This window comes from Scleropages formosus, chromosome 22 (genome assembly GCF_900964775.1).
Source record: "Scleropages formosus chromosome 22, fSclFor1.1, whole genome shotgun sequence".
Lineage (NCBI taxonomy): Eukaryota > Metazoa > Chordata > Actinopteri > Osteoglossiformes > Osteoglossidae > Scleropages > Scleropages formosus.
This window is the reverse complement of record NC_041827.1, coordinates 6,131,390-6,157,420: the sequence shown is the minus strand read 5'-3', so window position 1 is coordinate 6,157,420 and position 26,031 is coordinate 6,131,390. Positions and strand designations below refer to the sequence as shown.

Genomic DNA, 26,031 nt, shown 5'->3' with positions numbered 1-26,031 from the left:
TGAGTACTCAGTATTAATGGAAGTGATTTTGCACTAAATTAAAAAGCAATTGTTGATAAAAACATACACCAAGGGGCGATGGCGGGGGGGAGGTGTTTTGGGGATATTTGGAATTAGAGGTATCTGTGCAGAGAAAAGGAGGGGAAAAAGCCATGTTTAAATCAAATATAATATTTTTTGCCATTTTTTTAAGTTTAGGGTAAAAAAATATTTATTCAACATGTTTAAAGGCAAATTTACATTTACCCAAAAAAATTTACAAACAATGGAGGCAAGACTGAAGGATATTTCTACAGCAACAACGGGGGCAAACGAGTGGGCCAATGAGACAAAAAGGAAAAACGGAGGGGAGTTTCCTCTCACAATTTCCAAGTTGGAAAAAACCCACAAAATCCCGTAGCCAAAAAGCAGCTGCTGTGTGACCATGATCACTCCTACGTGTCCGACATCTCCACATCCGAGTCCAGGCTCAGTTCAGCAATGTGGCAGAGGCCGGGATCGGGCGACGTCTGTCGTGAGACCATCGACTGGGCCGTCTGAGCTTCTCTGTCGCGCGACTGGACTATGGCCTGGCGCAGACAGGAAATCCACTGCTGCTTGTTGAAGGAGTCATTGGCCTGCAGGCTGTGTGACTGAACTTTGGTGCGGCCTCTGCTGCTCACTCTGAAACAGTTCTTGGCTGCGGAAAATCGCAAAGCGAAAAAGACGGTAAAGAAAGGAGCAGTTCTTGGGAATCAAGGCCGAACGATTACACAACGTAACAAAAATTTTCAAAGTTCTTATGTCGATTTTTTGCATTGATTATGATTAGTTAAAGCTTGCTGATTACAAAAATAACACCAGTTCTTCTAGACCGCCAGTTTTGGTTTGGTTTTTCAGACTTACCAGAACATTCTAGAAAGCATCAGGTCCTATAAGGTACCGGATTATTCTGTGCTTAAAACCCAGTGCCAAAATTCGCCGAAATTCTCCAATTTCAAGAATGTGAAATATTTTTCTAAAAACTGCCGTATAGTGCAAACTAACTCCAATAGTATGATTAACCTAACGAAATCAAATGGAAAATGCAAAAAAAAAATCAACATAATAAATTTTTTGTTACAATTTGTAATCATTGCTCACTCGTTTACCTACACAGTTACCAGGATTTGTTCCTCCTTTACGAGAAATTCAGTCGCGGCGCGTTGTCGAAACGACATGCCCTCATCGACCAATATTCACATTGAAATATGAACATGCAACCGAAGCAGATGGAGCCGTTTTTCAATCGGGAGTGAAACAATATATGGTATGCTACTATACCAACACTTCAGCACTGTCTGTCATTTCTTGGTAACTCCGATATGCTCATTATCTTTGGTACGACCCTTACTGTATATATATTATACAACAGGTGCATCTTATATTATGGAAAATAAAACGAATAGGAGCATAATATGAGGACAGGATGACAGAGATCTGCAGAGGTACAGATACAACAGTGTCTAGTATTCAGTGGGACAGCTGGTAGCGTAGTGGTTAGAGCTGCTGCTTTTGGACCCAAAGGCTGCAGGTTTGAGCGCCAACTCCAGCACTAGTACCCTTGAGCGAGATACTTAGTGTAAATTGTTCCAGTAAAATTACCCAGCTGTATAACTGGGTAAAGAACTGCAGGTAGATTGATACTGTAAGTTGCTTTGGAAAAACGCATCAGCTAGATGAATAAATGTAAATATCTATAATCAACTGAGACTGCAAAACATTATCAGCCTCACCATGTGCAGAGGAAAATGCCCGACGCCAACACGGCAGTAAAAATGAAGTCCCTGTAAAAACGATGCCTCACTCTACACTTCCTGCCACCACCCACACACACACACACACACACACACACACACACACACAAAGTGTACCTTTGTCATTCGCAGAACCAAATGGTCCTCGGAAGGAGCTGCCACTGGTCCCCTCCCCATCAGGAAGGTCCTCCAGCAGCAGGTGGGCAGCGGGAAGAGGCTGGCGATACACCTGGAACTGGATCAGACCGTCTCTCTCCTGTGACACAGGGCGCGTCAGGACCAGGGCCAACTCGAACAGGAAGACATGTAGCTTCTGCAAAGGGCGGGGGGGAGGGTTAGGCAGGTGGTGACAGAGATATGCACCACATTCGGGGTTATCATCCAATGAGCGAATGCAAAAGCAGAGAGGAGAGGGGGATGCAGAAGTACTAGAGGAAACAAATTTGTAAGCTGTAGGTACTTGAATACCCAAGGGTCCAGTAGAACAAAAGAAGAGTAAAATTAGTTTTTTTTAAAAAAAAAAGTTCTTTCCAAATTTTTTTAAATTTATTACATTTTTTTTGGGGGGGGCAGCTGCTAGTGTAAGGGTTAGAGCTGCTACCTTTGAACCCAAAGGTCGCAGTTTTGAATCCCACCACCAGCTGTAGAACCCTCGAACAAGGTACTTACCCTAAAATGTTCCAGAAAATTACTCAGCTGTATAAATGGGCGAATGATTGTAAGTTGCTTTGGAGAAAAGTGTCAGCTAAATGAATGCAAGTTTAAAAGGTGTCTTAGCAGGACGCAATAGCTATGCAGCAGTAATAAGTAGAATAATGAAAAGAGGGAGAATCCTAACATGGCCTTTGTGGTGCTTGAGCTCTCCGTGACAGTAGAGGAAGCGGGAGAGCTGGATTTCTGGCAACCTCTGCCCTTCCTCAGGGTAGGACAGCCCACGTCTGTAAAACTGACATTCAGCTTCCCCTGTCTTGCTGTTCACCTCTGACACAATCCTCTGTATCATCTCCATCTGGAAGGAGACAACAGCAGAGATCCTGATTGCTTGTATTCTCCAAGACAACACTCATTGTTAGCTTACAACACATTTTCATTCTTTTATGCATTAACTACATATTGCATTTGCGCTTCTTTTGCCTCAGTCAGTAGAAAAATTCTAAATCCTCCCTAAGAATTTTGAGATGAATTGAATTATAATGACATCAGCCGATAGTCAAGGTCACAATGACAAAGAGAGTTGCTCTCCTTTGCTGTTCTTGAGACTTCACTGTAAGCTGAGTGTGAGCGTTATAAGCAGACCGGCATCGCTCACAGCCTCCGGTAGTGTGTCCTGGTCAGGGTGTTCAGGAGGAGTACACTTCTGGATCTCTTTCAGCAGAAGCGGGTACTTGACCAGGCGGCTGCGCGGCAGATCGAGGAAGTTCCACAGGTCTAGTCTGCGGCTAAAGGAGGACTCTTGACACAGCTGCAGGAAGTGCTGCACACGACGATCCTGCTTCTTCTGGTCCAGCAGTGCCTTAGCCCCCACCTGGTTGCAGCAGTAGGTAATATAGGCCTCCAAGCAGGGGAACTGAGACAGGAGCAAAACAGACACATTATGTATGTATGGATGAGTGACCCAGTGTAAGTGGTGTATCTAGCAGTGTAAGTCACTGCGGCGAATAAGGTGTGTGGGCTCATAACACTGCATAGAGTTTATTGGAAGTTGCTTTGGAGAAAAGCATCCGCTACGTAAATGAATGTAATTGTAGTATATTATTAATAGTATCAAGGCATTTAGCTGACGCTATTTTCCAAAACAAAATCTCTCCACAATGATTTAAGCTATTTCTACAACTGGCTCATTTTTAGATTTATTCATTTAGTCGACAGTTTTCTCCAAGGCAACTTACAACGTTAAGCTACTTACAGCTATTTACCCATTTATACAGCTGGGTAATTTTACTGGAGCAATTTAGGGTAAGTACCTTGCTTAAGGGTACTACTGCTGGATTTAAGCATACAACCTGCACGTTCGCAGGCAGCAGCTCTTACCACTACACTACCAGCTACTTTAGGAGAGCAACAAAGATTTTGCATGTGGTACTGCAGCAGGAGATAGAATTTGAACCTAGGTCTTTGGAGTACAGGGCAGTGACTCTTAACTGCTACACCACTCACTAACTCGACCAGATTTGCATGTAATGTACTAGACCAGACCCTGATCATCTAAAAGTAGGTTCAGCTTTGTCACTCTTCCTCTTTGGTGGCACTTGGCCTCCATTACACTCACCCAGTCCAGCAATGTGGGACCAACTTCGCCCACCGTCTTTTCCAAGCCCCGTAAATTTTCAAGTCGATTCAGGAAATCTACGAGCCAATTAAGGAAGTTCAGTGCCAATAAAGATGTCACTGAAGGATGAAGCCACTGTGATGAATTTTACCTTCATGCAGGGGTATTAGGGTGTCTAATGTCCCAAATATCTGGCCAAGTTCACTCTCTGTCATGATGTCCAATTTAAGCATGGGCTCATAATACACCTGTGAGAATAGCAACAGAACGACAGTGATAACGATGATGCCAAACAAAGCTGTGATTCCATATTATGTATTTTAGCACATAGGCAGATAGCAGAAATTCATCAGTCCAGTTTCAATAACTCCATGTACTGAGCAGAGTCGTGGTGGTCCAGAGCCTATCCCAGAGAGGGGGGTACACCCTGGAAGGGACGCCAGTCCATAGCAGGGTTGCCACACACATACACACAGTCAGTCACTCATTTACACACTAAGGACAATTTAGCATCACCAGTTCATCGAACTGCATGTCTTTGGACTGTGGGAGGAAACAAGAGTACTCAGAAGAAACCCACGCAGACTCGGGGAGAATATGCAAACTCCACGTAGACCGAGCGGGGTTCGAACCTACATTCTGATAGCAGATATGTTATAGACAATTATGTCACAGCAAAGCAATAACAAACCTTTTGGACCAAGTTCAGATCTTCAATAAGCTGTTTTTCTCCTTGAGTCAGTTCATATATTACCTGCAAAAGAGGAAGCACATTATGGAGTTGAAATTAATGACATTTTTTTGCATGACATTTGATCTGATAACGAAAGGTTCAAGTGTTGGACTGTATGTTGCTATTGAGAGCCAACCACCCATCCATCCATCCATGCACAAAATAGCCCACGGAATCAGCAAAGTGGAGACATGTGCCGTTTTGACGCAGCAAACGGAGTCCTCGCACACCTCCTGTCGCTTGATCTCCCTGGCGCTCAGGTCTTGGCTCAGGCTGTCCACCATCTCGCTCCACAGCTGGCTGTTACGTCTGCGCGGGAAGGAGCTGGCCTTCGAGCGTGCTCGCAAAGGAACCATTTGCTGGGGCTGAGACTCTGTCCGGAAGCTAATGGACCTCTGACGGCAGGAGGAAAGCTACGTGAGCGGGGAGCGTGACTGGCACCTCACAAATGACAGAGTTATATCGTTGCTTTTACACGTGCGTTTACGATACGTGGTTATGTCATGAGTTACGCATGGCTACAAACCGAAACGGGTTGCAAATGAGAAAATTCGAATAGCACCCAAAGGTACCTGGATGGTCTGGCTCAGTCGCTTCAAGGATGGCGTTTTGACAGGTGCCATCAACCCAGCCAGTCCGGTACCCTTCGCCACCGGTTTAACTCTTTTGTTACTAGGTTCCTACATTTGAAACAAATAGACAAACGCTTCCATTCAATGACACGGTTTAAGGTACCAGCTGACATCCTCAAGGAAAATATGAACGGAAAATTGGAGAAACAGAAGTAAACCGTGACAAACATAGTAAAAAGGGCCAAGTTACAGTACCTCAGCATCTTTACCGAACTCGAGTGTGGAAATTGTGTCCTCTTCCTCCTAACAGACACAGGGAGAATCGTTCATTTCAGCCCCTAAACACAGCAACACATCTCATCTGTGCTCTTAAGCAACCTTGCTGAAACTCTTTCCACTTTAATTCGCTGGAAGACAAATGTGTTAACTTGGTCACATCCAATATTAGAAACTCATTCTGTGATGAGCTGTGCCACAAACCCATTAATCCGATAATCAGCTATTTAAAATTGTAATTTAGTTTTAACGATCCATTATTTCAATCCAAAATTCTTTGGTGAGAATGCAGCTTTACAACCAGAATTCAGATTTTTTTCTTTAATTCAGAACTGAAATAATGGTTGACATCACCCCAGGATAAGGGTCACCAACAGCAGACAGACAACCAGAGCAGTACAACAGTTTTTTTAGTCATGCTGAGAAAGCAGATCAAATTACATGATTCATTTACCCTTAATGACAGAAACAAGTGCTGAGCATCTGAGTAGAAATATCTCTGGGTAGAGTGCAAAAGTGCCATTTCAGGATAAAATAATCTTTCGGTGGTAAACGGCAGGCTGTGTCACACGCACATGGCGTCAACTGAAGTGGATTCATCTTAAATACGGTGCCCTTAAATATAGTCTTAAATGGGAAAATCAATAGGAAATGAGCACACTGGGACATCTACATTACATTTATTTAGTTGATGCTTTTCTCCAATGCAACGTACAGTGTTAAGGTACTTATAGTTATTTACCCATTTATCTAGCTAGGTAATTTTACCGGAGCAATTAAAGGTAAGTACCTTGCTCAAGGGTACTACAACTGGAGATGGGATTTAAACCTGCGACCTTTGGTTTCAAAGACAGCAGCTGAAACCACTGCCCTACCAGGGCACATTCCAAATTCACATTTTATACATACTTGCATTGCATAAATTTTATGCTCTTGCCCAATATTTCGTGTCCCTTTGGTTCACGAAGCATAAACGCAGAGGTATTTCTCGTCACGGAAGACGAGAGATCGAAAGGGTTTCGCCAGACATATGGCATGCTGTTGAGGCCTTCAGCTGGGTAGAGCACTTTCGGAGTTCCCGATATAGCCTTTTACAACTGCTGATTTCGCTTAAGCACAGCTCTGCCAGGGAGCAGCAGCAGCAGCGGCGGCGGAGCGATACGATGCAGAGGGGGCGAGAGAGGAAGGGTGGGGGAGCTTCTTAGCTGAAGAATTTGCACTTCCGGTGCGAATCAAACAAGTCTGCTGATGCTATGCTTGTCCGCCCGCTTGGCTTATAACCCTATTGTTCTTATTTTTTCATTTGCTCCAGGTACCAAAATGTAATTTTTGTTTCCGCGACTGGACATTTCTCGGGTCCCCCCCCGCCTTCCCTTTCCTGTTTTCCGAGGGTTTTGGCTCAGCGTCACTTGTCACAGTAGTAGTAGTTCTGTCACAGGTCTGTGTGCGTAGACACCGAACGCTTCTTGTATCTGTGGCCACGTACAATTTCCGCTGAGCACACAGAAATGCGCATCCACACGCGTACGGTCACACGCATGTACACCTCGGAGAGGCTTTCAGCAACCCAAGTGCAGAGCCTTCGGCGTTTTTTTAGTGGCGGTCATTCCAAATAAAAATTAGCTTCCTGTAGCAATGTGTGGCACACAGACATAAATATGCTCCTAAACATTAGAATATTTACGCTGTTCTTCAGCCGCGGAACGTAATCAATTGCATGGCAATAATGATATACCAACCCGAAGAGCTAATAGCCCTGTAAGGTACAGTGTACGAAATTCCGCCTGGTAAATGTCAAGACACTTGTTGTTTTATGCTCATAGTTAAAACATATATGGCAAATAAATTGAACTACAATAAATACTTTCCACTTAGATTTTATGTGATTTTTACTTACTCTGTGACGCTTCAGATTTCAACAGTCATAATGTGGATTTCGATGTGCTGAAACTTCTAGTATTTTTGTAATGTCTTCCAGATGAGTTTCAGGGAGATTCGACTGTTATGCATTTTTAAATTTCTAGGATGCTCAGTAAACCCTAGGTTAGCCTGATGTGTCCAGCACGGCATATTTTGGCTGAGGGTGTATCAGTTGGGGAGAGATGCACAGACAGACAGGTTAGTCAGGACATTCACCTTGTCCTCTGCGATCACGTCAGTCTTACTCTCACTGCCGGTGCCCTGCTTTCTCTTCTTCTACAGACCCCAGGACAGACAGAGAAACACAAACCATGGTTTAAACCCTAATTCCACCCCCAGGTGTGGTACTTTACAGAGCTTGTTCCTCCGCAGCAGGTGGAGGGAGAGCAGCACTCACCCCTGCATAGTCAGCGAGGTTGGCGCAGGTGGAGAGTCTCTCCCTGGGCCGAGGGGAGCTGCAAGAGACCACAGCACCCCACTTCACATCCATCCGCACACGTTTACATTTATTTGACCTGTTTCTCCAACGTGACTTGCAATCTCAAGCTGCTTACAGTTTTTAACCATTTATACAGCCAGGTAATTTTACAGGAGCAATTTAGAGCAAGTACCCTGCTCAAGGGTGCTACAGCAGATGGTGGGATTTGAACCTGAAACCTGTGGGTCCAAAAACAGCAGCAGCTCTAACCGCTACATTACCGGCCGCCCCTGCACCCATGACAGAGCCATTTTACCGGCTCAAATAAGCACAGCAACACAAAGTGAACGTGCAAAATAAATCCTCCAAAAACTTCAAACACTCAGTGTGAGGCCAAACTAACTCAGAAAGTACTCATATGCTCAATCTTTTTGAAGGCTACTTAAACATTGTATTAAAAGCATAAGAAAATGACTCACGTGAACCATTCAGTGCATGTGACCAGTGTCAAAACAGGACAAAAATTCAGTGGTGATAAAAAGATAAATTTATTTGTGCAACTATGAAGTCTGACTTATGACACTTTCAATTTTACAAAAACGTTTAAAAAATTTGGCAGCGTCCCCTAGCATTAAGTCAGTCATTACTTGAATCTGCTGTGGGCCAATGCCCTGCCAGAGCCGGATTTTCAGAAAACCGCCAAGACACGGCAGCGACACGGCGAAGGTGCAGCTACTGCCCTGGGTCAACTCAACAAAGCAGTGGGTCTACCATAGTACCCAGTGCAAAGTGTGCCAGGCAGAGCTACACTGACACAGTCAGAACCCATGGACACGGAGAGCACAGGCCAGAGAGACACCCTCCAGATGAAATAAAATCAGAGATATTAAGAAGAAAATAAAAGTGTGTTTGTAAAACACAGGCCGGATAAGGACCTACCAGGAAGATGATGCATATATGGCAGTCTCCTCTCTCTCCATCTCTCTCGTTTCATAGCATGATCACAGCGATGGAGGTGTCATCCAACCCAAAAGCTACAAACACTAGTCTGAATGTCTGCCTCCCACCTTTGAGCCCAAGATTCCAACTCTTACTTTCTTACTTATTTAGGGAAACTCAGCAAAGCTCTCTTTCCTCACCTTACTAGCAAATGCATCTCCCCTCCCCCATCTCTGTCTCTTCCTCTAACACTTGCTGCTCTTACCACATCCTCTGGGTTTTTTAAAAAAAAAAAGAAAGAACAAATCTTAACACGTTTCCTGTTTGGCTGTTTCGTGGACAAGAAACCTGAAATTGAGAATGACAAGTATTGAGGAATACAAATGACTGGCTCTTCAAAACACTTTAATATCAGAAAACTTTAATTAAAAAAAAAAAAATTAAAAACAGGCACCCTGGGCACTGGGGTAATCGTGCAGGTCAGTGAGTCACATGAAACAAAACCTCTTACCTAACTGGAGGGGAAGAAAAAAAAAAAAAAAAAAAAAAAACTTTCAACAGCGCAGATATTCAGACATGGTAATCTGCTAAACACCAGCATTATGCCAAAACATACATATTTAATAACCTTTAACATTTTCATGAGAATAATGTGACAGGAGGGCAACCAATGTGACGATGCATCGTGATGACGCATGCGCACTCATGAAACTACAGAGGGCTCTGCTTCACGTGTCTTCCCGTCTCACTCTTCAGTCACTCTCGAAATCACAGTGAACTTGGGATCTTTTCAACATCTTGGAAACTTCAGAAAAATTATGAAACTGCCACCTTTACAAAAAATAAGGAATAAATTTTTCTAATTTTTATTTAATCATACAAAGTAATGAAATAAAAAAAGCAAACTAAGAGCATTTGTGGCACTGGTCCCTAGCTAAGGAATAGATCATTTAACCTAACAAGACATTCTGCTTTTTTTATTAAAAAAAAAAAAAAAAAAACTTGACAATGCTAAAAGAAGATTGCACAATACTTCATCATATTGACTGTGTACTATTTGTGTCATTTGATCATTCTATCACCCTTTACCAGAAAGTATGTAGTGCAACTCTTCATTCCACTTCTGAAAAGGTGTCTCCCTGTATTTCTATCTGTGCCAAATTACATAACATATTGAGGATGAAAAGGTAAAAAATACACAGAAAATTGACTTTCAACTTTATTCAGTGTCAAACGAAGCATTCGCATAATAACCCCAAAACCTGAATTTTTACTATATTTCCATGAGCATTAAATAGAAAGAACATAAAGTACTGGTTTTAGAAGGTGTGTTAAAATTACATTTTTTAAAGAAAATTTAAAAAGGAAAAAAAAAACAAGATGTTGAATTATGTTTCCTGAGAACTACTTTCACAGTGTGGCCATACACAGGAACAGAACTCTTCGCAAAAAGGGGTCAAAACTGAGGTAAAAAAAAAAAAAAACACGTGTCATGGCATTATTAAATTTCAAACGTTTTTTTATCTTTGTATTTAACATATGTCTGTACTTTGGGTTACCTTCTGCCAGTTAGTTCTGGACCCAACTGCTCAGTATGTATTTCAAAACACAGGTTAAGCGTGAAGTCCAACATGCTTGGTCCTCCTTCCAAGTGCAGATACTCTCCCTGGTGTAAAGAGTAAGAGACTGAGTGCAGGTTGTGCAGGTTCTCTCCCCAGAGCCTTCAATCTGTTTCTTGAAATCTGTTAATTTAGGAGACCTTCAAACTGCCTTAAAGTTTTGAATCTTTCAAGTCACCACACAAGCATCCCCATTTCCTGTGAGTATGATGATACAAGCCCCCTCTTCCTTCTCCCTGTCTCAGTGGAAGGTGTATTTGAGAAAGGAAACCTCCACATCTTTGTCAGCCTTGTCTTTCCAGCATAGCTCAAACACACTGCTCCTGGTTCTTCTTTGAGACCTTAGTCACGATCTTGGTCATGACCTCTCTATGAGAAAGGGGTGGAGTCCATTACATCATACACCACCTCCTTCTGCTTCCCATACTACTTCAGCTTTCTTCAGGACTAAGAGTCACACACACACACATGCACACACACTTTCTGAACCGCTTATCCCATTCGGGGTCACGGGGAGCTGGAGCCTAACCCAGCAACACAGGGCGTAAGGCTGGAGGGGGAGGGGACACACCCAGGACAGGACACCAGTCTGTCACAAGGCACTCCAAGCAGGACTCAAACCCCAGACCCACTGGAGAGCAGGACCCGGTCCAACCCACTGCACCAGTGCGCCCCCCAGACTAAGAGTCACTAAAAAAAAAAAAAAAAAAAAAAAAAAAGAACTTTGGGGTCACAATTTACTATCACAATTTACAAGAATCCCAACAGAAACCTTTTAACACATATTCTTAACAGCAGGTACATTAGTGGTTAGAACTGCTGCCATTACATCCAAAGGTTGCAGGTTCAAATCCCAAAAACTGATGTGCCTATTGCGCTGGCACAGTGGGTTGGACCGGGTCCTGCTCTCTGGTGGGTCTGGGGTTCAAGTCCTGCTTGGGGTGCCTTGCAATGGAATGGCATCCTGTCCTGGGTGTGTCCCATCTCCCTCCAGCCCTATGTTGCCAGGTTTGGCTCTGTGACCCTGTATAGGACAAGTGGTTCAGATAGTGTGTGTGTGTGATGTGCTATGAGCACTGTGCTTACTCCAAATTGCTCTAGTAAAATTATCCAGCTGTGTAATTGGCTAAAGCACTGCAAGTCACTTTGGATGTAGTATAACATTTAGCAATGGCAGGATATTTCAATTACTTAATGTTAAAAAAAATGCTTAATTCTTTCATGTTAGCTGGAATGTTAATTAAATTACAATTTCCACTGTTCTCCTTTAATAAAATGCACAGGACAGGTAACCAAGATACTAAACGACTTAGTGGAAGTTGTTTGGCACACATTAGAAATTAACTATAAAAAGGATTTCTTCAGTGAACCCATGAACGGATTGTAATTTCACAGTAGAGCCAGTTATCTTCCCAGCTTTACTTCTACCCCCGCTTGCATGTTCGGTTTCACTTCACCTGCCCATGCATCTGAACACTGGTGAATGTGCACAGTGGTCTCAAGCATACTGCAGGACAACTGTTCTCACACAGCGAAGTCCCACGGCCTAAAGAGGAACTGTTGTCGCAGGTTAAACTGTTTCAGTGGTGTCCATGTCAACGACCTCCCACTTTCGATTGGCCAAGCCCATCATAGCAACATTCTTCAAGAACTCACAGCTATTGCTCCAGTTCGTACCTGAAGACAAGTGACCCCAATGTGAAAAAGTTTTTCAACGCTTCTACGCTCACTGTAAACATTTCCCGTCAGGGTCATATCTTCTCCTTACCTAGAAGGACAGTTTTCTTTACTGAGCACAGTCAACCAAATTCACAGGAAAGAAGGTGCTTCTTACCATGAAATAGGCCTGCTCAGATTGGACCAAAAAACTGCTATCAGCTCATCATACTGACAGTTCCTCTGTGAGACAGGAGGAGGAAAGTGACTCATTTCAGAAAATGATGTGTGGTTTTCAGCCAATGTATCACCTATCTGAACCCTGGCATTCAAAACCTAACCACTTCCACCATTCAAAACTGAAGACACTGTTCAAGCATGTAACATAAACACATGCAAAAATAAAATTTAAAAAAATTAAAATGAATGAAATTACCATTTACGAAAATATTCCTGAAATGTACTTAAATTTTGGTAAAAATCTCAGTGAAACCTTTTGAGACTGAGAGACATTAGCTCACAGACACACACTCCTCCTCTTTGAGCACGGCTCCTTCTGCCTCCAGCAGACTCCAGGGCATCAAAGTACATTCACTGCATGATGGGCAGGAACTTGCACACCCATGGGGGGGGGAGAAGATGCACAATATGGGCCATATGTCACCACAGTGAGGTGAACTTCACTAAACCAAGGTTTGACATGCTCAGCAAACACAGGAAGATGCACACCTACACACCTGACTTCAAAAATAGTACAAGTACCAAAGCATCTCCCCCCTTAACATCATGATCTCCAGTAGCACCATGTTGCCAGTAAAAACACTGATGGGTGCCAGGTCCCTGGGTACCCAGGAAGGCCAGCTTCCTCAGCAGCCCCTTGTCCAGCTGTTCCCGCTTCGCACTGCCAGTCTGTGTTACACCGATGCCGTGAACAAGGGACTCCAGCTCCTCAGAATGTGACTGGAGGGAGCAGAGAAAAAGGAAATAAAACAGTGGTTGTCAAATGACAAAAGTACGAGATAAGTGTTGAGATGAGCACGAAATGGAATATATGATAGCACTTAAGACCAGATGGAGCCTACCACTGTATCCTGGAGAAACGGTACTTTTTCATTTGTACAGATGGATATTTCCATAAATACAGATTAACACTAAGCAGAGTGCAATGTTATGGCTCACGCATATGCTATGTAATTATGACCAGAAGGTGATAAATTCAATATAATCTAAGTGAACAGACACTGGGCAGCTGGCTTACTTGGCTCCAGGGCTTTATTAAATACCTGTGCTTTTTACTCCTAGGTGTGCAGTGCAGGAAGCCCAAATGCAACTGGACCGGCCTCTCAGACTTGCCAAAGTCTGTCAGAAGGCATTGTTGTTCAGATACCAGAAATTTAAAAGCACAATGAGTATTTATGCCATCAGCTGCTGTTATGTATATGGCATCACATCAAGACAAGATGATGCCAGTGAAAGGCAGAAGATACAGTGAATTGAAGCTCATTACCTGAAGATGGCTCTGGGTGTCAGCTTGATGCCCCTCCTGTGACATGGCTCCCCAGTGCCCTGCTGGTCAGCATCCCAACCTGCACCATACCATGTCAGTGAAATATCAGTGCTGAAAAAAATCCAAAGTAATGAAACACTCAAGGTTGGTTTATTATTCACTTGCAATGTCCACGTGCAGACAGACAGCATCACACACAAAGGCCACTTGACATATGGAGTTCCTTTGCAACGCCAGACATATGTCAGAGTTTGTAACTGCATCACCCGAAGACGGAAGACTGGCTGAAACGACTAAATAGCAACAAATATTACAGAACGCAACAAAATTTTTCAAAGTTCTTAGTTATGTCAATTATTCAGTTGATTACAGTTAAGGTTTACTGATTGCAAAAATACTAGTTGTTTTAGAGTGTCGGTTTTAGCAACAGAACTTTGCTTTCACTATTTTAATGACATTTTCAAGAATTTATGAGAATTTTCACGTGCACACATAAGGAACACTGTATGGAGAGATTTTAAATGCCATTTATTAACAGAAAAAAAATTACACAAATATTTTGCACTGAAACATTCTGGAAAAGCACTGAAACATAGCAGCTATTGGATGGTTCTAGAAGGCACCAAAACATTCTAGAAAGGACAAAACATTCTAGAAAGCATCAGATCATAAAAAGTACTAGAATATTTGGTGCTTGAATCCCGGTGCCAAAATTCGCTAATTTCAAGAATATGTAATATTTTTTTAAAAACTGACATATAGCACGAACTAACACCAAAAGTAAGCTTAATCTATAGCATAACTAAACAACATTTGACTCACAGGGGGTGCAGTGGCACAGTGGGTTTGACCGGGTCCTGCTCTCCAGTGGGTCTGGAGTTCGAGTCCCACTTAGGGTGCCTTGCGATGGACTGGCGTCCCGTCCTGGGTGCGTCCCCTCCCCTCCAGCCTTACTCCCTGTGTTGCTGGGTTAGGCTCCGGTTTGCTGTGACCCTGCTTGGGACAAGCAGTTTCAACCTCTGTGTGTGTGTGTGAGAGAGACTCCCTTATACAGCTGTGTTTTTGGAGTAACTCTGAAGGATAGCGACTTACTTGCCAAAAGCTGCAAAATGAAGAAAATGAAGTCCCAAGTGAGCTGCTATGTCCCAAAGCAAGACACTTTACCTAAATTGGCCCGGTAAAAATACAGCTGTATGAAATACATAAAACTTTAAGCCGACTTACGCAAGTGTCAGCTACGCAAAGAAAGAAGTAAAGAAGCGGCACACATTAGCATCATACATATCTCACGCCCTTTCGTGGAGCAACGAGGTCCGTTCTTCGTCTCCGGTTCTGACATTTGACCCTTGTTGGACAGGGACAAACTGGACATGTGAACACGGTGTGAATCGGAGCGCACTCTCGAGATGGACTTGGACTAACTTGAGATGGAGTCGCAACACATGGATAGGTGGACTGAACAGGGGAACCTATTAATCTTCTGGATATTTCCGCAAACCTCCATTACACATCTAGCTCCCACCATGGATGCGTGTATAATGAAACCACATTTAAATTGTGGGTGAAAAGACAGCATTTACATTACATTTATTCATTTAGCAGACGCTTTTGTCCAAAGCGACAAAATACATCTCAGCAAAAGTATAATTTACGCATTATGCAGCAATTATATTATTAAATTACATGTTATATTAGTTAATTAAATGTTCTCGTGTCACGCTAACGATGCTGAGAGCTCATGGTATGAAAAAATAAACACTATTTTGATGCAAAAACCAGTATTTTGACATGGACCCTGAGGCCACTTTTTTACATGCTTGTCCAATTCTGCCCACCTACACACAGAAAACTAAATCTTACATCTTAGAAATGTGCCAGTTTGGACAATGAAAAAATCTCTAAAGACCATCAGTGATTTAACAAATAGAAAAGACTGGTGGACAACAGATGACAATGAATTTAGCAATAATATGGTATGTGTTTAATTAAGGCAGTGCACAAATCTCCAGTGAAAATTGAAAAGCCTCTTATTTCGCTCACAACACAAGACTATGAAAGAAATCTGATTTATTGAATAATTCTCAACCCAAATGATATATAATTTAAACTGGCTCAGGTAACGTAAGTAAAGTAGCATGACATGGCATAACGCTGAGGCGGCAGAGTTCGAAAAGAAACGACTCCGCAGCTGCACAGCTTCTGAGCGTGTACACTATTTTGAAATCTCACGAGGTTCCAACGAGTAAGACCAAAAAATAATAAAAATAAAAAAAACTTGTCCACAGACAAATCTTCCATTTTTCAAGGAGACGGTCCCAGTTCAAAAACCCTTTTCGGAGCTCGCGCGCCCCCGCGTGAAGGGGGTGATCGACGCGAGGCCGCCGCGCGTGAGCAGAGAATGACCAGCGAGCGCAACCGGAGACACGAGGCTCTTCTCCGGCAATCCGCCCACAGCCCGCGTACCTCCGGCACGTCTAGCTGCACTTCCTCTCTTCGACAAAGTGGGCCGAACCTGTCAGCTTATCCGCGCATGTAAAGCCCAGCGTTGTAGGAGAAAAAAAAAAAAAAACGTCGGCACTTACGAACAGCAAAGCGGCGAGAGAGCAGAACTTACTATCCGTCCATGTCCTGTGACTCGGGACTGTTTCGCCGTGTAGAAGGCAAAAGAAAGCACAGGAGCGCCCGACGCTCTGCACTCAGCGCGTGTCAGAGAAGTTCGGTGCGCAGAGCAGCATCACGTGCGACAGCGCTGCGGGACGGGACGCCACGCCACGGACAGTACTTGTACAGAGTCTACAAATACATACAACACGCACGATGGGAGAATAAGTAACACTGACTGAAGGACCTCAGTGCTATCTGTGCACTTCATTATTATTACCGCAGACAGCAATAGTGACGATCTACTCAAATCAAATTATGATCACCCATCGGGAAACCAACCGACAGATTACCGGATGATCTTTAGCCATGGGACTTGGAGCTTAACTAACAGCAACATAATAATACACACACTTGCTGAAGCTGCTTGTCCCATACGGGGTCGCGGCAAACCAGAGCCTAACCTAGCAACACAGGGCATAAGGCTGGAGAGGACACAGGACGGGACGCCAGTCTGTCGCAAGGCACCCCAAGCAGGACTCGAACCCCAGACCTACCAGAGAGCAAGACCTGGTCAAACCCGCTGTGCCGCTGCACCCTCCACATCATCCTCCTCATCATTATTGCCATCATTAGTATTATAACTGTCATCATCATCATCTTGTACCATTGACCACTTGTCCAGTGATGGGTCATGGTGGTCCAGAGCCTATTCCAGAATAATATGGCATGAGGCAGGGTACACAGACAGGATGGACAGGAACGCTACTACTACTACTGCTACTACTACTACTAGTAATAATAATAATAATAATAATAAAACCAACCTTGGAAATTATCCCACATTACAGTCTCATGTAATGAGAAACAAAAATTTCTGCAGAATGTTTCATTTTAAAATGTCATAAATACAATCTACATATTTACAGTTATTTTTACTTTGTGATTGTAGTTTCATTATTCATAATGGGTAATTTTCTTTGGTTGCAGTAGCATATAATGTACAATATACATACATAGATACATATGCCATATATCTGTAAATGTGGAAAGTAACCAGACCTCTAAGCAGAGAAATGGTAGGAAGTGAAATAAGCTAATATATATATATATATATATATATATATATAGCGGGGGTGCGGTGGCGCAGTGGGTTGGACCACAGTCCTGCTCTCTAGTGGGTCTGGGGTTCGGGTCCCGCTTGGGGTGCCTTGTGATGGACTGGCGTCCCGTCCTGGGTGTGTCCCCTCCCCCTCCGGCCTTACGCCCTGTGTTGCCGGGTAGGCTCCGGTTCCCCTGCGGCCCTGTATGGGACAAGCGGTTATGAAAATGTGTGTGTGTGTGTGTATATATATATATAAAACTCAACAAGTGAAAAGGCAAATGAGAATTTAAATTAGTTTGCATTTATGAGTGATATATGAAGAATTCTAAAGTAAAAAATGTAAAAGCTCTAAATGCAGATGTAACACAAGAAAATGAAGAACTGACAAAGAACTCACAAACCCAGCCAACAAGAATATGATTACATTTTTATACACATATAATGTGTATTTTAATGTGTTGTGTTTAGGGGGCACGGTGGCGCAGTGGGTTGGGCTGGGTCCTCCTCTCTGGTGGGCCTGGGGTTTGAGTCCTGCTTGGGGTGCCTTGCGACGGACTGGCGTCCCGTCCTGGGTGTGTCCCCTCCCCCTCCGGCCTTATGCCCCGTGTTGCCGGGTAGGCTCCGGTTCCCCGCGACCCCGTATGGGACCAGCAGTTCAGAAAATGTGTGTGTGTGTGTGTGTGTGTGTGTGTGTGTTTATCCAGTAATTTTCACCAGAAAATATAACTTTCTCATGTACTTTGCCTATACGGTCATTGCTCATACCTTGCAGAGTAAATGTTGAGTACAAGTGTCAAATACGCACTTACTAGTTGCTGCCTATAAACTACCTTACAAACCCAAGTTTAAAAAAAGGATATTTTTCAGTTATTACGAATTTCCAAATGTATCCTTACATATAATGAAACTGAAAGAACTTAACAGTTAGTCATTTTAGCTGGGACAGAATATCCAAAAGGGCATCTGAAGATAATGAAGATCCAAAATAGCAAAGATAATTACAGAGAATGAATACAGAAATGTAACCATGAGATAAAAGCTACAGAGCATGAAACAACATGTAACAATTAAAGAAGCAGACGGCTAAATTATGTGATGTTATAACATATATTTAAAAACACTATAAGGAATGCATACAATTATACAATCAATCACTGGGGAAAAAACATATTATTAATACTTTTTAATTCCTTTACCCATGCAGGGATGTTATCATTGCACTTTAAATTACCGCAGTAGGAGACCCAAACAAAGTAGGCTTTCTGCTGAGTCTTACCAAACCTCTTAATGTGATCAGTGAAAGACCTCTATCAAGTTGCAGTATGTTAGATGCACAAGTGATACTTTTAAAATCATATAAACCACAGGACGAAATGGCTTAAAAAAAGGAATGAGTATAGTTACTGCAAAAGTGCAATCAGGCTGTGCACAGAGTCTCAGGGAAGAATAGTATAGAGAAAATATATTTATTTAGCATTACTCCTTGGCTCCTGTTGGATAACTGAGCATTCAAGGAGATAATCGTAATGATGTCCAAAGAACATTTCAGATTTTTTTCTTTTAAAAAGCAAAGGAAAAAGGCAATACAAACAGTTACTCTCTGTCAACCATGTTCAACAAGGTCCTAAACACAATTACCGTATATCAACATTGTAAACATGCTTGTTGATTTTTGATCCGAGAAAATAGTGTTGTATAAATGGTCTCACATTGAGCAACTGATGTCTAGCTGATAAAGGCAAGACACTAAGACAGTACATAGTTGGATTTTGAATTTTATTGGAAGAATTTCAGACAATACAAAATCATATCACAGTCACAGATAACATCTCTGTTTCATATGGTTTTTATATATTTGCGAGTCAAAGAAGTATTTGTTTAAATCAGACTTAGTACCTATATAAGATATAGATATAGTTGGAGGACACTAAGGAATAAACAAAACACTATGTACTAATATTATAAATAACAAACCCACGAATAACAAGAAAGAATATTTAAATGTGGAAAAACTAAGAATTTCATGAAAAAGATCTGCACTGTAAATTGTAACAGGTAAAATGAGGGATTAAAACAGTGTAGTTAACAATATGGCCTATTTTTTAAATATGGCATAGTGAACATTTTTCATTTCTGTATGTAAATTGGCTTTGAGTACAGCTGGGTTTGGCAGCCCAGGTAAATTGGGCTAACTGTAATTCCCTTGTGTACATACTTCTGTACAAGTTTAAAAATAAATGAATAAATAAAATAGGTTCATACATTTTATTAGCTTTTCACATTGCTCTTGTCACTGTAAGCTGTGCATTAATGCTATATAGTTAATGATGAACAAGTTACAGAGAAAATTTATGGCCTCTGATAATAAACGTTTTGACAGAAGAATAACAGTGTTGTATGATGATGTGGGTAAAGGACGGAAAGTTACAATCATATGCAAATGTGTACAGAACAAATATCCTGGCAGTACTAAATAGGTTTCTGCCGTCATTGGCTACAAATGCATTAGACATCACTTCCACTCAGAGTCGCTTCGCAATACTCCTCCAGATTTTATCTGAAGCTTCAACAACACTTAGATCTCGATAAACCTCTAGTTTCATGACGAATCATCAACGGACCTAATCCACACCTAATCCAGAACGATGCCCTACTACAACCCTAGAATTGTTTGTTTGCAACTCCATCAGAATTTCTATTTCCAAGTCAGGTGCTTTCAAATATGCACCTCAAAAGTGGAAATAAATTAATCTAGTGAGAGCAGAGTAAAATAAATAGATCATGGTATGCCGATGCATTGTTGCCATCAAGGGTTAGTAGTAAATTTAGGTAGAGAAGATGTGGCGACACCACCCTTGGGACATGAGCATCATGCAGAAGCCTGTGAGAATGCCAGTCAGATGCTGGGCTTTCCATCACATTTTTACTTCACTCAGTTTTGGTGTTTGTGGTCTGCTTCTCTACAAATTTCCTCTGATGATCCAGTGCTTGTCAAGCTTAGTAGCTAGTGCATCTTCTGATGAGAGAAAATATCCAGCAAGAGAAACTTGCGTCACCCTACTTCAATGGCTTATGCAGCACTCATACCAAGACCAGTGCAGGTGAGCACCTTTTAACCACTTCTTCAGCAAACTGCCATATCAGCTGGACATTCTTCTGTTGGAGCATTTGTTTGACTAACTGGTCAGTGTCTGTACGCTTGTTTCTGTGTGTTTTAAATGCTGGAAGAGTGTGTGAACACTCAGAGCCCTCTCCCTGCCACACCCCCTCTTGGGGACTGGCCAGACCTGGTTTCAGCCCTTTGCCCATCCCTGTCATCCTGCATGGGGACTGACTGGGTGTACGTGTGGATAAAGGTAGGCGGTGGGGGAGGTGGGTAGGTTGGAGGCTGAATGTCAAGGTGTGGGAGAGTGGGAAGAGGTGGACGAGGGCTGGTGGGAAGGGGTGGGGGCGAAGATTGGTGGCGGGTGCGAGGTCGACCCAAAGGGGAAGAGTGAGAGCTCTTCGGTTTCGTCTCGGGACAGTCACTTATCTGTTCCAGCAAGGATGGCATGTCTCCTTCTATCTTCTCCAGAACAGCTGCCATTTGCCGTTCTATCTGTTCTATCACGCTATCCATCATCCAGTCGGAGCTACTACTTGCCCCCAAACTGCTGAAAACCGTACCCCCACTAGGTGAGTAAGTAGGACAATAATGAGCTCCAAATCCTGGAACACCTGCTTCTCTTTCCTCCTGAAATGACATGGTCTTTTTTTGACCAGGACTTGAAGATCCACTCACTCCATAATCCATACCTCCCTGCTTCCCCTTAGGAATGCCGAATTCGGAGTTGCTTTTCCCTGTTCCTTCCATCTCTCCACCTCTGACCCTTGGGCTCACATCTCCGACCCCTCCTCTCTCTGCTGTCTTCTCTGCAACGGCCTCAGGAAGCTGAGTTTGACACCAACTGCTAGGGACAGTGTCCTGGCCTCTCTGGCCTTTCCTCTCGTGTTGCTGCATTAACTTATCATGAGATGCAGAGGGTGCTGTTGCAGGTGCGGCAGACCCTCCACTGTGATCCACCGAGTGAGAGAGCACCGCTGCCATCTTCCGCCGACCTCCTGTTTCAGAAAAGCTTGCTGTCTTCTTCTCCTCGATCCCGGAAACCTCTTGCTCCAAGACAATCACTTTAGTCCCTCTGCTGTCAGGAATCTTCATGGGGTCAGGGTTCAAAGCTGCTTTCTTCTCTGATGGAGTTTTATCTTGGCCTAAATTTGTTGCCGTTTTCTTTGCACCACCATCTCCTTTCTTCTTCAGACTTTCTTTCCCATTACCTGGCTCCTGCCCTGTTGCTCTGGCCAGGGCATTTGGTTCACAAAGAAGTTCTGCTGTGGATGCTGGGCAAACGCCCACTACAGGGCTGGCTGAGATCACTCCAGCAACCTTCTTCACATCTCCTGATTTGGTGACGACCTCACTTTCTTTTCTTTCTTCCCGCTCATCCTCTTCGGGCCTGTTCTCTACAGTCACTTTGTGGGAGACACTGTTGATGCTCTTGGGAGTGACTCCTTCTCCACTTACATCCACACCCTCCTCTCTTGCCTCCTGGTCTTGACCTTCAGGATCCCCATCGCTGGCCCCACCGCCAGCCTCTGGGGCGCGGAGGCGCTGCATGAAAGTTGTAACCCGAATTGCTTTCTGCATGAGGGAACAACAGGGAACAGAGAACACCTTAACCACATGACTGTCTCTGTATAACGATATTCTCCGAACAATTTAAACAACGGAGTGTTTCGTTTCATGAGCAAAAAACATCTCTGTCAACCAAATACTGCTTCTCTTACATTTTTTGACTTATATGAAAACATCATAAAGCACAGTTGCCCAAATTAGAACCAAAAATCAAAGCACTTCATAGAATTTCTAATTAATGATATATTTTAAAATTTAACTTTGGGAAAAGTTTAGTGTTGTTAAGCATGAGTCGAATGGCTGTGTTAAATCACTAAAGCTGATCTCTAACAATCACAAATGAAAACGTCCACAATGGAAGGAACCTATTGCCTCTATATTTTATATGTTCATGGGTATAGTTAAATTTTACTATAAATTATATAGTTAAATTACATATTTAATTTCACAACTGAAACTGTGTAACTCTAATCCTAAGCGTCCTGAGCTTTATGCTAAAGTAGTGGTATAACATTTTGTTGCATTTGTTGCTACAGGACCAGTAAATGACATTTGATTTTTCCTCAGAATATAAAATAGAAATAGTGAAAGTGTTGACATAATTGAAGTAATAAAAAGCTCTATGGTGGCTTTACAGGCTGCTTATCGTGTATGTGGTCATTGAGCTCAACTGAAATGATGACCCCAGTTTGTTCTCCAGCACTGATGCTGTGGACCTCCTTCACTCTGTTCTCAGGAGGTGTTTCATGGGACCTTTTCACTTATATTTCTCTTTATATAGTCACCAGATATGCTATGGCATATGAAGAAAACATGCTGCAACTCTGATAAGCATTAAAAGCATTTTTTCCTTCCATGTGATGCCGAGCGCAAAGACGACCAATGGACTGGGGTGAGTTTATTTAGTTAACTTTAACTGGTGAGGAATTAAAGAAGGAGATCCCACGTGTGAAGCTATACACAGAAATTCTGCCTCCTTATGTACGGGATGTAGCGTAGCAGACAGGTCTTCAAAGAAACCTCCAGACTTTTCTCCAGTTTTTGAGAACTAAACACTTCGGATAATCTAGATATATTTGGGCGGACATTGTCCTCTGACGGCTTTCCACTGGTGATCTTCTCTCTGCTTCTCTCTGCTGTCCTCCGCAGTAAGCGTGAGCCCTTTTCTGTGCTCAGGTGTCACCCACCTATCCAACCTTGTCTTTGAAGACCACTCAGGAAGTGATACTGGTATACAAAGCAGAACCATTTGGTATCTCCCAGTACATTCCCAGTTGCTACACGGAGATGTTATGGATGGAAGCCAGCTTGGGTCACATGTGTGTATTCACGGCTGGCATGTATGCAGGCAGAGTGAGGAGAGATGTACAGTGAGTACATCTCATGTACATATAGATATGACTTTAGGCCCAAATTTTCTTAGGAAGGTGTCATCTGAGTAAGTGTACTTTGGTGGCACTCAGGGATCTGTTGTGAGGTGTTTTGTGTCCCATTTCTATGCCCTTGCTAAGAAAACAGGGCCAGAAGCAGAGCATGGAGAAGGGACTCAGCCTGTACCCTCTGCTCTCCCCACTGCTCCACCTGAAGGCACAGTACCTTCAGCTCCTGGAGGTCACGGGCAGAGTGGGGAGGGAGAGAAGAGGGTTGTTTCAGTTAGTGACACCATCATTTCTTAGTCTCTGGTATCCAAAGGATCAGAACTCACTGCTGCGTGTCCGGAGACGGTTTCCCTCCAAGAGTTTGAGTTTCAACACTTTTGCTTGGTAGATGAACAAAGAAAGCACAATACCTTGTCCTGGAATCGGGTTACTGCATTCCAGAAGCTAGTTCAGGAATACATGTAAGAGTAAGAGGCTGACAAAGAAAGGGGTTGTTGAAAAACTCACCATTTATATACTCAGAGCGTGCATTTGAAATAATATCTATTTCCCTGAGCATTTTCTGCAGCTGTGGTTGCCATAAACTAAAAATACTCATGAGTCAATGTAACAGCCTACACAAATTACACAAATCACACAGAGCACCAGCTGTTCTCAACACACAACCAACGAGCGCTGCAACTATATAAAACATTTTTGAAGGCAGCTTTGGTAGAAAAGCCTGTTCAGACGCACATGAAATATGCAAAAGCTAAAATTTTTGAACAACAAAAAAAACAAATGAAAATAGCAAATCTGGACAACCGTGCTGTACACTTTCGTGTGTATATTTTTATACGCAGAATGTAAATGTTGCTGTCAAGTGTAGATACAGGCTTCCCTTGAATAAGGAGCATGATTTCTAGCTAAAGATCATCTTGCAGAGTGAATTCAGTTGAAGGTGGAAAAATAAATAATGCATTACTAATCCTCGAAAGCTTCATTAATTTAGAAATAATTTCACTAAACATGCTAAATTTCTGCGTTATCTTCTCAACCCCATCTACAGGGAAACCAGCCTCATCGCCCTATTTTTTTTTTATTGCGCCCTACAACTGTTAATTGCTTTGGAGTTGTACCCCAGATATCGTTCTTATTTGCAAAGCGCAATGAGGAGGTTTATGAAAATGTTATATGAAACAAACTCACTCACTCGCTCTCTATGAAACTACCTTTCCAAATCAGGGTGTCTGCAGTCTGGAACGTATCCTGGAAGAGCAGGTCACAAGGCCGAAGAGGGTACACTCTAGAAGGGACGCCATTCCAAGACAGGGTAGCCACACACACTCTCAGTCACTCACACAGTCACACAATTTACATGCTCAACTTCTGAGAGCTCATGTTACGAAGGGTTGCTCAGGGACTCATTACCTTGGTAGGGTGAGGGAAAACTGTAGTTAAGGATTTCCTTTGCCTATTCATCTTTTAGCACTTGAAAACCTTTTTGCTTCAGGACTCATTACTAGAATGGATGATAAGACATCATATTTCTGAGCTGCTTGCAAGGAAACATTGGCATGAGTTGAGAAAGATGCTCAAAGCTACACCCCATGGGGGAGTGGGGAGTGGGGAGTGGGGGCTGCTCACTTTGTGCGCTGCTTTATGTCATCAAGACTCATGTTTTGAATTGAAATTTTTGTTCCTGTGAGGTCTTTCTGGTAGGTACAAGTACGATTGCTTGTACTGAAAATTTGTCACAAAGTATTATATTTGCTCTCAAGTTCAAATATTCATAAAGTGAGAGTTTGTTATATGAGCGAAGCCCGTAATACTTTCTTCAGTATGGCTTCTACTATTTTCATGCCAACATCAAACACCATTTGTCACTTGGTTACTTACGCAGCACACTTCCACTTGCTTGCACAGTAGGATATTTACCGTAGCAGTTCAAATTGAAATGTAAATTTAAACTTCAGCATACTGCATTGTGTGCAATAATGTAAATCACTAACTTCAATCAAAGTTGCTCTGGTTGCCCAAAAACACTTTCCTTTGTCAAAGGGTGTTAAGTGCTGCTCTTACCCTCCATTTAGCCTTGGCGAAATTCTTCTCAAACTGGGCACAAACCCCATCTTTGAGGTTCTTCTCTGAAGCTCCATTACCAGCAATCCTGAAATATACACGGTCATGCGTCCATCTAAACTCACAGGCTTCATGGTAGCAGACCAGCTGGTACACAACTGGTCTGCAACATCACACATTCCATTAATGGCACAAAGATGTCTGATTTCACACAAATAAACAAAACAGCTTTAAAACCATTATACTGTTTCAGAAATCTGTCCACCACTTTTTGAAAAAAGAAGTCATCAAACATTAGGCTGGATTAGACAGTCTGATCCCCTGACATAATTGTGATGTGATGTTATAAAACTTCTTTGTGAGAGATGCTCACCATTCATGCCAGAGTGCTTCTTGTGCTGTGATTCTCAGCATCGGGTCGACCTCCATCATCCTGCACACTAAGTCTTTTGCTTTCAGAAATAAATGGAAATGGAAAGCATTAGAAAACATGAAGAACCGCTGTTCGCAAAAGCTCTTCTTGGGAATA

The 26,031-nt window shown here is 42.7% G+C and overlaps 2 protein-coding genes across 3 annotated transcripts in view; both read right to left on the bottom strand.

The window, feature by feature from the left end:
* Positions 1–209: 209 nt before the first annotated feature.
* On the bottom strand, positions 210–9,132 carry arhgef3l (Rho guanine nucleotide exchange factor (GEF) 3, like). 2 transcript variants are annotated; one of them, XM_018726005.2, is made up of 13 exons: positions 8,903–9,132; positions 7,943–8,000; positions 7,762–7,821; positions 5,605–5,652; positions 5,350–5,457; positions 5,008–5,172; positions 4,736–4,798; positions 4,196–4,292; positions 4,045–4,121; positions 3,085–3,342; positions 2,614–2,784; positions 1,893–2,088; positions 210–679 (listed from the first exon to the last, which is right to left on the bottom strand). In XM_018726005.2, exons 1-13 carry the CDS (start codon positions 8,941–8,943, stop codon positions 435–437), a joined length of 1,587 nt encoding a protein of 528 aa, XP_018581521.1. In that variant the 5' UTR covers positions 8,944–9,132; the 3' UTR covers positions 210–434. The 2 variants fall into 2 exon arrangements, with proteins under 2 accessions (XP_018581521.1, XP_018581522.1); XM_018726006.2 differs by lacking the exon at positions 7,762–7,821.
* Positions 9,133–20,183: 11,051 nt separating this feature from the next.
* Positions 20,184–26,031, bottom strand: part of camkvl (CaM kinase-like vesicle-associated, like) — a 34,393-nt gene continuing 28,545 nt past the window's right edge. The window contains exons 9-12 of the mRNA XM_018725405.2: positions 25,876–25,954; positions 25,503–25,590; positions 23,659–23,667; positions 20,184–22,068 (exon numbers count right to left, since the gene is read on the bottom strand). Of these exons, the coding sequence (XP_018580921.2) occupies positions 20,632–22,068; positions 23,659–23,667; positions 25,503–25,590; positions 25,876–25,954 (1,613 nt within the window). The 3' untranslated portion in view covers positions 20,184–20,631. The remainder of the gene's footprint in view (positions 22,069–23,658; positions 23,668–25,502; positions 25,591–25,875; positions 25,955–26,031) is intronic.